This window comes from Gobius niger (assembly GCF_951799975.1).
Source record: "Gobius niger genome assembly, chromosome: 5".
NCBI classification, from domain to species: Eukaryota; Metazoa; Chordata; class Actinopteri; order Gobiiformes; family Gobiidae; genus Gobius; species Gobius niger.
The window spans coordinates 35,766,444-35,781,443 of NC_136856.1; the positions used below are offsets into that span (position 1 = coordinate 35,766,444).

The 15,000-nt window shown below is 46.9% G+C and overlaps 4 protein-coding genes and 1 long non-coding RNA gene across 5 annotated transcripts in view; all 5 read left to right on the top strand.

Moving 5' to 3' along the window:
- The window catches only part of LOC306963070 (uncharacterized protein), a 2,397-nt gene extending 737 nt beyond the window's left edge, over nucleotides 1–1,660 (top strand). The window contains exons 2-4 of the mRNA XM_079556524.1: nucleotides 337–1,056; nucleotides 1,256–1,327; nucleotides 1,400–1,660. Coding sequence (XP_079412650.1) covers nucleotides 342–1,056; nucleotides 1,256–1,327; nucleotides 1,400–1,515 — 903 coding nt within the window. The 5' untranslated portion in view covers nucleotides 337–341 and the 3' untranslated portion in view covers nucleotides 1,516–1,660. The remainder of the gene's footprint in view (nucleotides 1–336; nucleotides 1,057–1,255; nucleotides 1,328–1,399) is intronic.
- A 592-nt stretch (nucleotides 1,661–2,252) lies between these two features.
- LOC306963071 (uncharacterized protein) lies at nucleotides 2,253–6,464 on the top strand (the record flags this gene model as incomplete). The annotated part of the gene is made up of 4 exons (XM_079556525.1): nucleotides 2,253–2,292; nucleotides 2,680–3,808; nucleotides 4,032–5,284; nucleotides 5,377–6,464. Exons 2-4 carry the CDS (start codon nucleotides 2,796–2,798, stop codon nucleotides 6,462–6,464), a joined length of 3,354 nt encoding a protein of 1,117 aa, XP_079412651.1. The 5' UTR covers nucleotides 2,253–2,292; nucleotides 2,680–2,795.
- A 755-nt stretch (nucleotides 6,465–7,219) lies between these two features.
- LOC306963072 (uncharacterized protein) lies at nucleotides 7,220–9,220 on the top strand (the record flags this gene model as incomplete). The annotated part of the gene is made up of 3 exons (XM_079556526.1): nucleotides 7,220–7,352; nucleotides 8,219–8,938; nucleotides 9,138–9,220. The coding sequence occupies exons 2-3, from the start codon at nucleotides 8,224–8,226 to the stop codon at nucleotides 9,218–9,220; spliced, it is 798 nt and encodes a 265-aa protein (XP_079412652.1). The 5' UTR covers nucleotides 7,220–7,352; nucleotides 8,219–8,223.
- An 81-nt stretch (nucleotides 9,221–9,301) lies between these two features.
- On the top strand, nucleotides 9,302–10,006 carry LOC306963241. Its single transcript, XR_013792897.1, has 3 exons — nucleotides 9,302–9,501; nucleotides 9,792–9,833; nucleotides 9,930–10,006. It is a non-coding gene; the product is annotated as an uncharacterized lncRNA (long non-coding RNA).
- A 128-nt stretch (nucleotides 10,007–10,134) lies between these two features.
- Nucleotides 10,135–14,346, top strand: LOC306963073 (uncharacterized protein; the record flags this gene model as incomplete). The annotated part of the gene is made up of 4 exons (XM_079556527.1): nucleotides 10,135–10,174; nucleotides 10,562–11,690; nucleotides 11,914–13,166; nucleotides 13,259–14,346. The coding sequence occupies exons 2-4, from the start codon at nucleotides 10,678–10,680 to the stop codon at nucleotides 14,344–14,346; spliced, it is 3,354 nt and encodes a 1,117-aa protein (XP_079412653.1). The 5' UTR covers nucleotides 10,135–10,174; nucleotides 10,562–10,677.
- Between the last annotated feature and the right edge of the window lie 654 nt (nucleotides 14,347–15,000).

Consider the following 15,000-nt stretch of genomic DNA (forward strand, 5'->3'; position numbering starts at 1 on the left):
GCAATAGAATATAAAGCTACTCACAAACGTTGATGTGATTGTTTTGATGTGTAATGTTGAAATTGAGGCATATTTTTTGTATATGGTATAATACTTATAATATTTGGTTGAGTGGTAACATGATTAACAACTGATCTAATGGAATTCTTGTTGATAGCATTATTGGTCCCCAAATATATTACTTGCACTTCCACATTTAACATAACTATCTTATAATGATGTCATTATCCACATTATATAGTAGTTTCATTGGTGAATTTCAGTAGGTTCTTTCAGTAGTTGTTTTTGTTTTTGTTTTTCCATGGTTTCTGATTACAATTTATTGTGTCATTTCAGAGAATATGAAGAAGACTATTTTTTATCCTGGCCGAGTCAGTGTGGTCTTCCGCAAGGGCCCACTGGGATTCCTGAGGCAAGACCCTTCTGATGAGGCCAGAAGAATCAAGGACGACCCGTCCATGAGGGACCGGAGTGCCCCTGTGAAGGAGGAGACTGTGAGGCAGAACGCTCTCACTGTGGTGCGAGTGAGAGGAGGAGATGTCACTGACCCCAAAGAGCTGCTGGGAGAGTACATCTTACAGTTCGGGAAGTTTAAGGGGAAGTCGTTTCGGTGGCTCCTTGAGAACGACGTGGGCTACACATTGTACCTCATTCAGAGCCACCAGAGAGAGGAGGCTGCTGGCACTGTGGTGTCTGAGGGGCACAGCAAAGACAGCCTGATGTCTTTCATCCGCTATGCCCTCAGCTTCCAGGAGATCAACTCTCTGCTTCAACATGAGGCACAGAAAAGACCTGTACCCACTCCAGCAGCAGAGGATGACCAGCAGGTGGGGTTCGGTGCCCGGGCCAGCAGCAGCTGGAGGGAGGTCTGGGAGAGCAGGGCCGACGGCTATGCGGCCTTCATCCTTAAAAAGAAGTGCGCTCCGGGGACCAAGATGCACAAGCTGCAGCAGTACCTCCAGAAGAGACAGGAGCTCTCCTCCTCCTCTGTCTCCTCCTCACCTGTCCCCTCCACTCCTGCCCTTCCCTCCTCTGCCTCTTCTGCTGAACCCATGGGTGAGTAGCTGCTTCAAATTGCTGAAATGCATTTTGCCTATTCATTGAAATAATTATTGTAGTCAATAAATAGCCTGAAACAGTCCCACTATACATATGTGATAATACTTGCTAGATTTCAAAGTGGCATTAATTTCCAAACTGATGTCACCACAATTTCCCCTAGGGTAGTAATAAGACATGTATTAATTTTTCGCAGAAATGGAAGATGATGAGGAGCTTGAAAGGGCAATGCTCAGCATCTCCACAGCCACAGAGCCTACGGATATTCGTAAGTACTAAGTGTGAGGCCTTAGAGTAGACTTTGGTGTATTATATAACATATTTGTGATTTGTTTTTCAGCTTTGTCTACACCAGCACCAGTTCCAGAGTTGCAGAAGCCCTCAGGTTTAGAGAGATGTTCGCTGGTGTCATGCCCTAGAAGATCGTTTTTGGACACGTTCTGGTCCTTTGCATGAGTTCAATTGTTCTTGACCACGTTCCGGTCACTTTCTGCTTTGTTCCTTTCGTGTGTTCTGCCAAAAGTCCAAGTGACTATGAATTGATACCATCTGCGATGAGGGTAAGTGACATTTTTATTATGCATGGCTGTGAATATGTGTGAAGTGGTGAGTGATGTTTTGTATTTTAACATTTGACGTGAGTGCTTCCCCTGCTCAAATTATTGTTATTCTGGATAATGTGAACTAACACTTGCCTGACACGTTAAATAATCTCAGAACATAAAATAACAAGTCAGCAAACGAGCAGGAGAAGTAACAGTTGAATGCTGTTTGTTCATTTTACTAACATCTGGTTAAACTGTAAATGATTTAACAAAAATACAAACTAATTACAGTTTCTTCTCTACAGCTGCTCAGTCCGTGCCCACTGTCCTGGAGGAATCAGGAGATGGTACACCCAAAGCACTTTACAATAACTCAGTGTACTCTATAGAATTAGAACTCAGCCTTTACAGTGGATACTTCAACACCTCTCTCCTCTCTCCAGCTGTTCCCGCAGCCGTGCCTCTGAAGTCCCCTCTGCCTCTTCCACAAGAGCTTAAGTTTCTGCTTCCTGAGGCCAGAAACCCTTCAGCTCCAGGTCTGTTTTTGTAAAACATTTATTCTTACATACCACTATGCACCTTATTTATTTATTTTTTTGTTTGTTTGTATTCTCAGAAACTCCTGGTACTCCTCCTGCAGCGCTCATTCAGCCTGACTCAGAGCCTTCAAGTGAGGAGAGACCCCAAAGTGAGTAATGCATCCATCCACACACCCACCCACCCATCCATCCATCCGATTTTATTTCTTAAGTGCTTCACAGCCAAAGCTGTGCTGTGCACAAAGTATGATATTGATATAATACAATTAAAAGAACAGTGCATTATCACATTAACAACAACGTGTTTGCTGCCCTAATTAACAAGTTAGTCAGTATAACCTTATCATACAATAATGAGTTATTGACACATTTAATAACAAACCCAAGTTAAACATGAGGTAGAGTGTTGCAGGAGACACATTGCCTTCTGCTGGTGTTCATGTGTGGCCTTTATCCATAAGGTGGAGGTGTGAGAAAATGTTAGAAGTTTTCAGACAAGTATAACTTGAATAAAGCTTTTTTTTTTCATCATTTAGCCCATCCAGCCATCCAGCCTCTAGTCCAGCCCACAGCTGCAGTCAATAGGCCACCTCCTCCGCCCCTTCCCACTGACCAGGAGCTCAGCCAGTGGAACTGCTCCCATCAGCAGAAGATGTGGATGAAGGTGGAGCTGGAGTCCATGGGTCTGTGGCCAGGTTCCCGTCCTGTCACCAACCTGATGAAGACCTTCTCCTTGTGGCGCCTACCTCCCCAGCCTGAGCTCATTGACAGTGTCCACGTTTTGCCATCCCCAAAATATTTTCAGCTGCACCCCTTTTTCATTTGGAAGCCGGAGAGCGACTACTTGATGGCGCGGTTGAAAAATAACTACTCCCTGCCCTGCTCTGGAGACTGCGCGCAGCCCAGTGTTGTGTCTGCTGGTGTGGGGAGACCGAGAGTGATAGTGGGCCTCACTGGGCAGTACTACCTGCTGTCCTCCAGGCTGTGCTGTCAGAGGTGCCGGAGGAGGTGGTACGCCGACAACCCTCTCTGGTTGGAAAAACTTCCTCAAAGATTCACCAACCTGTTGCCAGCTGTACTGACTTACAAGAAGGCCATTTGTAAGTCAGTCCTGGATGAACTGAGGAGGACTGGGAAATCTCCCAATGACATGGCCAACCAAATAACAGAGATGCTGAACCTCAAATATGAGCGTGCCAACCTGGCATATCTCCTAAGCTGCCAGAACGTGATGGATGGTGAGGCAGGTGCTTATGGGCAGAAGACCATCACCCAGTTCTTGAGGCAGGAGACCACGCCAGTGCCGGAACCATTTGGGGGCTACAGTGACTCTGACGGCTGGAGGGGGGTGTCTGTGTCCTCTCATTACCTCACGGACTGCCTGCTGCACGAGTTCAAGCACCAGAAGGACATCATCCAGAGGCTGCTTCAGGGGACATTTGGACAGGCTCTGCGCTCAGACCACACCCGCAAAGTGGCCAGGAAAGTCACCTTCTCCTCCGGCGCTATGTCATCCTACGCCGTGATGAATGAGAACTGGATGATCCTGTCCTGGGCCATGGTGCAGTCTGAGACGGACAAAAGCCTGACACCGATGTACCAGGGCCTAGCGAACCGCTACAGCAGGGCTGGCATTGATAAGGCCCAGTATCAGTGGGTGGACAGGTGAGATACCAGTATTGTATTTATTATCTTATGTACCAAGGCCCAAGTACATGCTGCTCAGTGTTGCATACATTTTAATATGTGCACAATGTATTTATAATGTTGATACAGTATTTCTTCATCTTAGTTGCACAGGAAGGTGTGAACCTGCGTCGTATCTCCATATCTGCACCTATTACATACTGTATACATGTAATGATGGTGTTTTTTACTTTGCCTTTAGGGATTGCTGTGCGGCGTTCAGGGTGGCGGAGTCTGTGGCTGGGGAACATTTGACCTGGGCCGCGTGGGGGACAACAGATGCCATTGTTGCTGAGGCCACTTCAGGGAACCTGTTGAATACATGTGGATCAAGAACACACTACAACAGCGGCATTACCATCAAGCTGGACTTGTTCCACTGCATGAGACGGTTCCTCCGTGAGTGTGTCTCTGAACATCACCCTCTGTACAGCTCCTTCGCCCAGTTCCTGTCCGCTGCCTTCTCTGTGGTGGACCAGGATGACCTGCAGAGGCTCAAAGATGCTTATGCCTTCTGTGGCATCCAGCCTGCAAATCCAACCAAGCAGCACATCCGCGAGCACTGCAGAGTGAAGATTCCTCAGCCCGGGGAGCTGGTCCAGAGAGTGGAGGGGGTGTTCAAGCACTTTCACACGGCCACAGACCCAAATGGTGTCGCTCTCTTCAAGCCCTCGATGCTGAAGACATGGAGGATCCAGCGGGTCCACATCCTCCGCGGGTGCCTCAGTGATCCAGAGGTGGAGGGGGGCACCCTGTACCGCCATGGGGGAACTATTCAGCTCAACCATATGGCGGGTGAGCCTGCCAAAGTCCCTGTCTGGATCCCCATCAGAGGCACCTCTCAGCAGGAGGGATACCACTTCCACCAGGCTCAGTGGGTGACAGGAACACAGGTGTCCCCAGAGTTGTTCCAGGCGCAGGGCCTTACCGGAGTGTGCCGCTGGAACTACCAGCGCCTGGTGGACATGAAGCAGCCCGGTGTATGTCTCCCACCTGTGTTTGATCCCGCTCTGATTCACTCCTTAAACGCAGTGTCCAAACGCGTTGTAGGAGTGGAGAAGTACCCAGCGCTGCATCTCTCTGCTGAAGACACAGGGGAGAGGTTTGGCCTGGAGTACACGGAGCCAGACTGTCGCCCTGTTCCGTTAGACTGGGACAAACACAAGAGCAGGAAGGATGCGGGCCTTACCACAACAACGCCCTCTACCTCTGCTGCAGCATCAGAGCCTGGCCTGTCATCCTCCTCTGCTCCCTCCAGGCTCTTCAGTTTATCATCTCTCAATCCTGTGCCCCGTAGTACTGTGACAGCAACCTCCACCACTGCTGCAGTTACTGCTACTACTGCTACTGCTCCCACCAGGCTCTTCAGCTTCTCTTCTCTGATTCCTGTGCCATCTACCACTACTGCAACAGCTACCACAGCCGCTGCTGCTCTGGCTTCCACAGCCAAGTCAGGTAAGTCAGTAGCTATGTTATTACAATGTATAGCAATAGTTAATCAAATATAAAATAGATGACACTTGTATTCTATTTTTCTTTCTGCTTAGAGCCCAAACCTCTGCTGCTCCCGCTGCCCATCAAGCCTTCTCCATCCGCAGCCCGTACCGGACCAGTGAAGACAGGAGGGAGGGTCTTTGTGTTGGACCACAAGCGCTGGCCTGCTCCCATGAAGGCAGTTATTGATGGTCTTCTCAATAAACACCACGGACAGAAGGACATGCTGAGACTTGTGGATCAGGAGTATGCCACACTTGTCCACAACTCCAGCTCTGATCCCAACAGCCTGCTGCACCCAACCACCAGACTACACATTTCACAGTACATCAAACACACCTGCAAACAACTAAACACATCCTCGTCACTGAACACCAGTCCTGAAAAACTGGAGGAAACACAAGCACTGTGGCAGTCTCTCACAGCGGGTAGCATGACCACAACTGTGCCTGTAGTCACCATGCCACCTGCCACTGTGAATCCCCCCCCTCCTGCTCTCTCAGTCGCCTCATCTCTCACTCACCACGCCATTGAGACGATTGTTCTGGGCATCATGGAGAAGCAGCAGCAGCAGCAGCAGCAGAAGCAGCAGCAGCCAGCCCCTGAGCTGAAGAAGCCCCACACCAAAAAATGTCTGTCCTGTGGCCAGCCGAAATCAAAATACGAGGGCGATGGGAGCTCCATCCACGAGTTCTACCAAAAAGGTCCTGTGAGGTATTTCTACTGCTCCAAAAAAGTATTTGATGCTTACGGAGCAGAGGGCCTGACAGACCCCAGGATGCCTTTTAGGAACTTTGTGGACACGGAGTTCTTCCAGAGGGAGCTGGAGGCCACAAGGCAGAGAGTGGAGGAAAAGCAGCAGCAGAAGAGGAAGAGAGAGGAGGACCAACAGAAGAGGAAGAGGGAGGAGTCACCTGCACCAGGAAGAAAATGTCGGTTCTGCAAACATGAACTAAAACAAGGTCCAAACAGCCCCCACATCCACACAGGCTTCCCCGGGGTGCCAGGGAAATATGTTTACTGCCCTGCCAAAGTATTCTCCCTCTACCGAGAGCAGGGAATGGAGAGAGAGATGAGCTGGGAGGAGTTTAAGCTGTGTCCTTTCTTTGAGAGGGAGAAGCAAAGATGGATCACAAAATAAGAATTGTTATTGTTTTATATATTTTTATATATATATTTGTTTCTATTATTACACATACCTTTTATTATTATAGTCTTATATAGCCTGAAATGGGTGCTATACTATATTATATATACCTACTTAGAAAAGGTTGTAAAATTAATGTTGATTAGTATATAATTATAACCTTTTATACATACCTCTCTATAATATGTTTCAAAACAAGTCTATTATAACAAATATGTTCATAATATTGTCTGAAATGACACATTATTATTATTGTTCCATATTTTTTCATATGTATATGTGTATATATTAATGTAAATACCTTGTATATAATATCTGTGACAAAATAAAAATCCTTGCATTGATTTCTTATTCTTTTTTTTTTTAACTATCTCAGTTGTGCAACAATATCACTTAATAATATACTAAAACATGTTAATGACAATCGATTGTCAAACAGCATATGTTTTATAGATTAGAGAAAACACCTTTTTGTCAAATCTGTCCAATTCATCCCACTAATATCAGTAGAGTGAAAGGCTCTCCACTGTCAGCTACTGCTGTATTCGAACGCACTCACGAGCTGCATCACGTTATGAATGAGCATTCATCCTTGCTTTCTGATTGGCTGGAGCTCCGTGCCTCCACGTGTGGCTGAGAGGCTCTTTGTGATTGGCTGACGCTCTATGCCAACAATGCGCGACTGGCCCCCGCGCGGCGGCCGTGGATTCTTTCGCTAAACAGCCCTAAACAGGCCCCATTCATTTTCAATGGTAGTGCTAAACCACTGCCCTCCCTGCAATACCACCTTTGGCCTGCGGCGTCGCTGTTTCGGCGGCTCCGTTTTCCTGGTAATTTTCCATTTTCTGGCATTGATGTCCCGTTCTTCGGAGTGACAACAAGGTAAACAACTTTTCTCCCCAGAATTGTTAATCTTTTCAATGTTTTAGGCATTTAAAATAACAAATCACTCTGATAGATTGGCTTTTAGAACTGACGTTTGAGTAGTTGAGTGGTTAAGTTACTGTCATGCTGTATCAACCTAGCTTTTTCTTGCGTTTTTTTTCGATGCTTTTATTCAGTGTAGCGTGCATTTCTTATCAGTACTATTTCATCATTACTCCTCTGTACCTCTTGACACGTAAGTTGTGTGTGTTTAATTGTTTACAATTAACGCGGTTGTGATGCATTGATTGACACAGACCAGTCACACGTAGTAATTGTACGCTAAAGCTAGCACTTTTTACTGGATGATGATTTTGTTTTTTTGCGCTCAAATCAATAAATACGTGCGTAAACAATGTTAGAGTTGTCCCAAAGTCGGAGTTTCATTCATTGTTGTTCACTCGACTGCAACTTGGATAAAAAGTTTCAGTGCTACGTTTATATATTGGTTTATTGCTGTCTTATGTACTGTATAGTTATGAGTGTGAGCAATAGAATATAAAGCTACTCACAAACGTTGATGTGATTGTTTTGATGTGTAATGTTGAAATTGAGGCATATTTTTTGTATATGGTATAATACTTATAATATTTGGTTGAGTGGTAACATGATTAACAACTGATCTAATGGAATTCTTGTTGATAGCATTATTGGTCCCCAAATATATTACTTGCACTTCCACATTTAACATAACTATCTTATAATGATGTCATTATCCACATTATATAGTAGTTTCATTGGTGAATTTCAGTAGGTTCTTTCAGTAGTTGTTTTTGTTTTTGTTTTTCCATGGTTTCTGATTACAATTTATTGTGTCATTTCAGAGAATATGAAGAAGACTATTTTTTATCCTGGCCGAGTCAGTGTGGTCTTCCGCAAGGGCCCACTGGGATTCCTGAGGCAAGACCCTTCTGATGAGGCCAGAAGAATCAAGGACGACCCGTCCATGAGGGACCGGAGTGCCCCTGTGAAGGAGGAGACTGTGAGGCAGAACGCTCTCACTGTGGTGCGAGTGAGAGGAGGAGATGTCACTGACCCCAAAGAGCTGCTGGGAGAGTACATCTTACAGTTCGGGAAGTTTAAGGGGAAGTCGTTTCGGTGGCTCCTTGAGAACGACGTGGGCTACACATTGTACCTCATTCAGAGCCACCAGAGAGAGGAGGCTGCTGGCACTGTGGTGTCTGAGGGGCACAGCAAAGACAGCCTGATGTCTTTCATCCGCTATGCCCTCAGCTTCCAGGAGATCAACTCTCTGCTTCAACATGAGGCACAGAAAAGACCTGTACCCACTCCAGCAGCAGAGGATGACCAGCAGGTGGGGTTCGGTGCCCGGGCCAGCAGCAGCTGGAGGGAGGTCTGGGAGAGCAGGGCCGACGGCTATGCGGCCTTCATCCTTAAAAAGAAGTGCGCTCCGGGGACCAAGATGCACAAGCTGCAGCAGTACCTCCAGAAGAGACAGGAGCTCTCCTCCTCCTCTGTCTCCTCCTCACCTGTCCCCTCCACTCCTGCCCTTCCCTCCTCTGCCTCTTCTGCTGAACCCATGGGTGAGTAGCTGCTTCAAATTGCTGAAATGCATTTTGCCTATTCATTGAAATAATTATTGTAGTCAATAAATAGCCTGAAACAGTCCCACTATACATATGTGATAATACTTGCTAGATTTCAAAGTGGCATTAATTTCCAAACTGATGTCACCACAATTTCCCCTAGGGTAGTAATAAGACATGTATTAATTTTTCGCAGAAATGGAAGATGATGAGGAGCTTGAAAGGGCAATGCTCAGCATCTCCACAGCCACAGAGCCTACGGATATTCGTAAGTACTAAGTGTGAGGCCTTAGAGTAGACTTTGGTGTATTATATAACATATTTGTGATTTGTTTTTCAGCTTTGTCTACACCAGCACCAGTTCCAGAGTTGCAGAAGCCCTCAGGTTTAGAGAGATGTTCGCTGGTGTCATGCCCTAGAAGATCGTTTTTGGACACGTTCTGGTCCTTTGCATGAGTTCAATTGTTCTTGACCACGTTCCGGTCACTTTCTGCTTTGTTCCTTTCGTGTGTTCTGCCAAAAGTCCAAGTGACTATGAATTGATACCATCTGCGATGAGGGTAAGTGACATTTTTATTATGCATGGCTGTGAATATGTGTGAAGTGGTGAGTGATGTTTTGTATTTTAACATTTGACGTGAGTGCTTCCCCTGCTCAAATTATTGTTATTCTGGATAATGTGAACTAACACTTGCCTGACACGTTAAATAATCTCAGAACATAAAATAACAAGTCAGCAAACGAGCAGGAGAAGTAACAGTTGAATGCTGTTTGTTCATTTTACTAACATCTGGTTAAACTGTAAATGATTTAACAAAAATACAAACTAATTACAGTTTCTTCTCTACAGCTGCTCAGTCCGTGCCCACTGTCCTGGAGGAATCAGGAGATGGTACACCCAAAGCACTTTACAATAACTCAGTGTACTCTATAGAATTAGAACTCAGCCTTTACAGTGGATACTTCAACACCTCTCTCCTCTCTCCAGCTGTTCCCGCAGCCGTGCCTCTGAAGTCCCCTCTGCCTCTTCCACAAGAGCTTAAGTTTCTGCTTCCTGAGGCCAGAAACCCTTCAGCTCCAGGTCTGTTTTTGTAAAACATTTATTCTTACATACCACTATGCACCTTATTTATTTATTTTTTTGTTTGTTTGTATTCTCAGAAACTCCTGGTACTCCTCCTGCAGCGCTCATTCAGCCTGACTCAGAGCCTTCAAGTGAGGAGAGACCCCAAAGTGAGTAATGCATCCATCCACACACCCACCCACCCATCCATCCATCCGATTTTATTTCTTAAGTGCTTCACAGCCAAAGCTGTGCTGTGCACAAAGTATGATATTGATATAATACAATTAAAAGAACAGTGCATTATCACATTAACAACAACGTGTTTGCTGCCCTAATTAACAAGTTAGTCAGTATAACCTTATCATACAATAATGAGTTATTGACACATTTAATAACAAACCCAAGTTAAACATGAGGTAGAGTGTTGCAGGAGACACATTGCCTTCTGCTGGTGTTCATGTGTGGCCTTTATCCATAAGGTGGAGGTGTGAGAAAATGTTAGAAGTTTTCAGACAAGTATAACTTGAATAAAGCTTTTTTTTTTCATCATTTAGCCCATCCAGCCATCCAGCCTCTAGTCCAGCCCACAGCTGCAGTCAATAGGCCACCTCCTCCGCCCCTTCCCACTGACCAGGAGCTCAGCCAGTGGAACTGCTCCCATCAGCAGAAGATGTGGATGAAGGTGGAGCTGGAGTCCATGGGTCTGTGGCCAGGTTCCCGTCCTGTCACCAACCTGATGAAGACCTTCTCCTTGTGGCGCCTACCTCCCCAGCCTGAGCTCATTGACAGTGTCCACGTTTTGCCATCCCCAAAATATTTTCAGCTGCACCCCTTTTTCATTTGGAAGCCGGAGAGCGACTACTTGATGGCGCGGTTGAAAAATAACTACTCCCTGCCCTGCTCTGGAGACTGCGCGCAGCCCAGTGTTGTGTCTGCTGGTGTGGGGAGACCGAGAGTGATAGTGGGCCTCACTGGGCAGTACTACCTGCTGTCCTCCAGGCTGTGCTGTCAGAGGTGCCGGAGGAGGTGGTACGCCGACAACCCTCTCTGGTTGGAAAAACTTCCTCAAAGATTCACCAACCTGTTGCCAGCTGTACTGACTTACAAGAAGGCCATTTGTAAGTCAGTCCTGGATGAACTGAGGAGGACTGGGAAATCTCCCAATGACATGGCCAACCAAATAACAGAGATGCTGAACCTCAAATATGAGCGTGCCAACCTGGCATATCTCCTAAGCTGCCAGAACGTGATGGATGGTGAGGCAGGTGCTTATGGGCAGAAGACCATCACCCAGTTCTTGAGGCAGGAGACCACGCCAGTGCCGGAACCATTTGGGGGCTACAGTGACTCTGACGGCTGGAGGGGGGTGTCTGTGTCCTCTCATTACCTCACGGACTGCCTGCTGCACGAGTTCAAGCACCAGAAGGACATCATCCAGAGGCTGCTTCAGGGGACATTTGGACAGGCTCTGCGCTCAGACCACACCCGCAAAGTGGCCAGGAAAGTCACCTTCTCCTCCGGCGCTATGTCATCCTACGCCGTGATGAATGAGAACTGGATGATCCTGTCCTGGGCCATGGTGCAGTCTGAGACGGACAAAAGCCTGACACCGATGTACCAGGGCCTAGCGAACCGCTACAGCAGGGCTGGCATTGATAAGGCCCAGTATCAGTGGGTGGACAGGTGAGATACCAGTATTGTATTTATTATCTTATGTACCAAGGCCCAAGTACATGCTGCTCAGTGTTGCATACATTTTAATATGTGCACAATGTATTTATAATGTTGATACAGTATTTCTTCATCTTAGTTGCACAGGAAGGTGTGAACCTGCGTCGTATCTCCATATCTGCACCTATTACATACTGTATACATGTAATGATGGTGTTTTTTACTTTGCCTTTAGGGATTGCTGTGCGGCGTTCAGGGTGGCGGAGTCTGTGGCTGGGGAACATTTGACCTGGGCCGCGTGGGGGACAACAGATGCCATTGTTGCTGAGGCCACTTCAGGGAACCTGTTGAATACATGTGGATCAAGAACACACTACAACAGCGGCATTACCATCAAGCTGGACTTGTTCCACTGCATGAGACGGTTCCTCCGTGAGTGTGTCTCTGAACATCACCCTCTGTACAGCTCCTTCGCCCAGTTCCTGTCCGCTGCCTTCTCTGTGGTGGACCAGGATGACCTGCAGAGGCTCAAAGATGCTTATGCCTTCTGTGGCATCCAGCCTGCAAATCCAACCAAGCAGCACATCCGCGAGCACTGCAGAGTGAAGATTCCTCAGCCCGGGGAGCTGGTCCAGAGAGTGGAGGGGGTGTTCAAGCACTTTCACACGGCCACAGACCCAAATGGTGTCGCTCTCTTCAAGCCCTCGATGCTGAAGACATGGAGGATCCAGCGGGTCCACATCCTCCGCGGGTGCCTCAGTGATCCAGAGGTGGAGGGGGGCACCCTGTACCGCCATGGGGGAACTATTCAGCTCAACCATATGGCGGGTGAGCCTGCCAAAGTCCCTGTCTGGATCCCCATCAGAGGCACCTCTCAGCAGGAGGGATACCACTTCCACCAGGCTCAGTGGGTGACAGGAACACAGGTGTCCCCAGAGTTGTTCCAGGCGCAGGGCCTTACCGGAGTGTGCCGCTGGAACTACCAGCGCCTGGTGGACATGAAGCAGCCCGGTGTATGTCTCCCACCTGTGTTTGATCCCGCTCTGATTCACTCCTTAAACGCAGTGTCCAAACGCGTTGTAGGAGTGGAGAAGTACCCAGCGCTGCATCTCTCTGCTGAAGACACAGGGGAGAGGTTTGGCCTGGAGTACACGGAGCCAGACTGTCGCCCTGTTCCGTTAGACTGGGACAAACACAAGAGCAGGAAGGATGCGGGCCTTACCACAACAACGCCCTCTACCTCTGCTGCAGCATCAGAGCCTGGCCTGTCATCCTCCTCTGCTCCCTCCAGGCTCTTCAGTTTATCATCTCTCAATCCTGTGCCCCGTAGTACTGTGACAGCAACCTCCACCACTGCTGCAGTTACTGCTACTACTGCTACTGCTCCCACCAGGCTCTTCAGCTTCTCTTCTCTGATTCCTGTGCCATCTACCACTACTGCAACAGCTACCACAGCCGCTGCTGCTCTGGCTTCCACAGCCAAGTCAGGTAAGTCAGTAGCTATGTTATTACAATGTATAGCAATAGTTAATCAAATATAAAATAGATGACACTTGTATTCTATTTTTCTTTCTGCTTAGAGCCCAAACCTCTGCTGCTCCCGCTGCCCATCAAGCCTTCTCCATCCGCAGCCCGTACCGGACCAGTGAAGACAGGAGGGAGGGTCTTTGTGTTGGACCACAAGCGCTGGCCTGCTCCCATGAAGGCAGTTATTGATGGTCTTCTCAATAAACACCACGGACAGAAGGACATGCTGAGACTTGTGGATCAGGAGTATGCCACACTTGTCCACAACTCCAGCTCTGATCCCAACAGCCTGCTGCACCCAACCACCAGACTACACATTTCACAGTACATCAAACACACCTGCAAACAACTAAACACATCCTCGTCACTGAACACCAGTCCTGAAAAACTGGAGGAAACACAAGCACTGTGGCAGTCTCTCACAGCGGGTAGCATGACCACAACTGTGCCTGTAGTCACCATGCCACCTGCCACTGTGAATCCCCCCCCTCCTGCTCTCTCAGTCGCCTCATCTCTCACTCACCACGCCATTGAGACGATTGTTCTGGGCATCATGGAGAAGCAGCAGCAGCAGCAGCAGCAGAAGCAGCAGCAGCCAGCCCCTGAGCTGAAGAAGCCCCACACCAAAAAATGTCTGTCCTGTGGCCAGCCGAAATCAAAATACGAGGGCGATGGGAGCTCCATCCACGAGTTCTACCAAAAAGGTCCTGTGAGGTATTTCTACTGCTCCAAAAAAGTATTTGATGCTTACGGAGCAGAGGGCCTGACAGACCCCAGGATGCCTTTTAGGAACTTTGTGGACACGGAGTTCTTCCAGAGGGAGCTGGAGGCCACAAGGCAGAGAGTGGAGGAAAAGCAGCAGCAGAAGAGGAAGAGAGAGGAGGACCAACAGAAGAGGAAGAGGGAGGAGTCACCTGCACCAGGAAGAAAATGTCGGTTCTGCAAACATGAACTAAAACAAGGTCCAAACAGCCCCCACATCCACACAGGCTTCCCCGGGGTGCCAGGGAAATATGTTTACTGCCCTGCCAAAGTATTCTCCCTCTACCGAGAGCAGGGAATGGAGAGAGAGATGAGCTGGGAGGAGTTTAAGCTGTGTCCTTTCTTTGAGAGGGAGAAGCAAAGATGGATCACAAAATAAGAATTGTTATTGTTTTATATATTTTTATATATATATTTGTTTCTATTATTACACATACCTTTTATTATTATAGTCTTATATAGCCTGAAATGGGTGCTATACTATATTATATATACCTACTTAGAAAAGGTTGTAAAATTAATGTTGATTAGTATATAATTATAACCTTTTATACATACCTCTCTATAATATGTTTCAAAACAAGTCTATTATAACAAATATGTTCATAATATTGTCTGAAATGACACATTATTATTATTGTTCCATATTTTTTCATATGTATATGTGTATATATTAATGTAAATACCTTGTATATAATATCTGTGACAAAATAAAAATCCTTGCATTGATTTCTTATTCTTTTTTTTTTTAACTATCTCAGTTGTGCAACAATATCACTTAATAATATACTAAAACATGTTAATGACAATCGATTGTCAAACAGCATATGTTTTATAGATTAGAGAAAACACCTTTTTGTCAAATCTGTCCAATTCATCCCACTAATATCAGTAGAGTGAAAGGCTCTCCACTGTCAGCTACTGCTGTATTCGAACGCACTCACGAGCTGCATCACGTTATGAATGAGCATTCATCCTTGCTTTCTGATTGGCTGGAGCTCCGTGCCTCCACGTGTGGCTGAGAGGCTCTTTG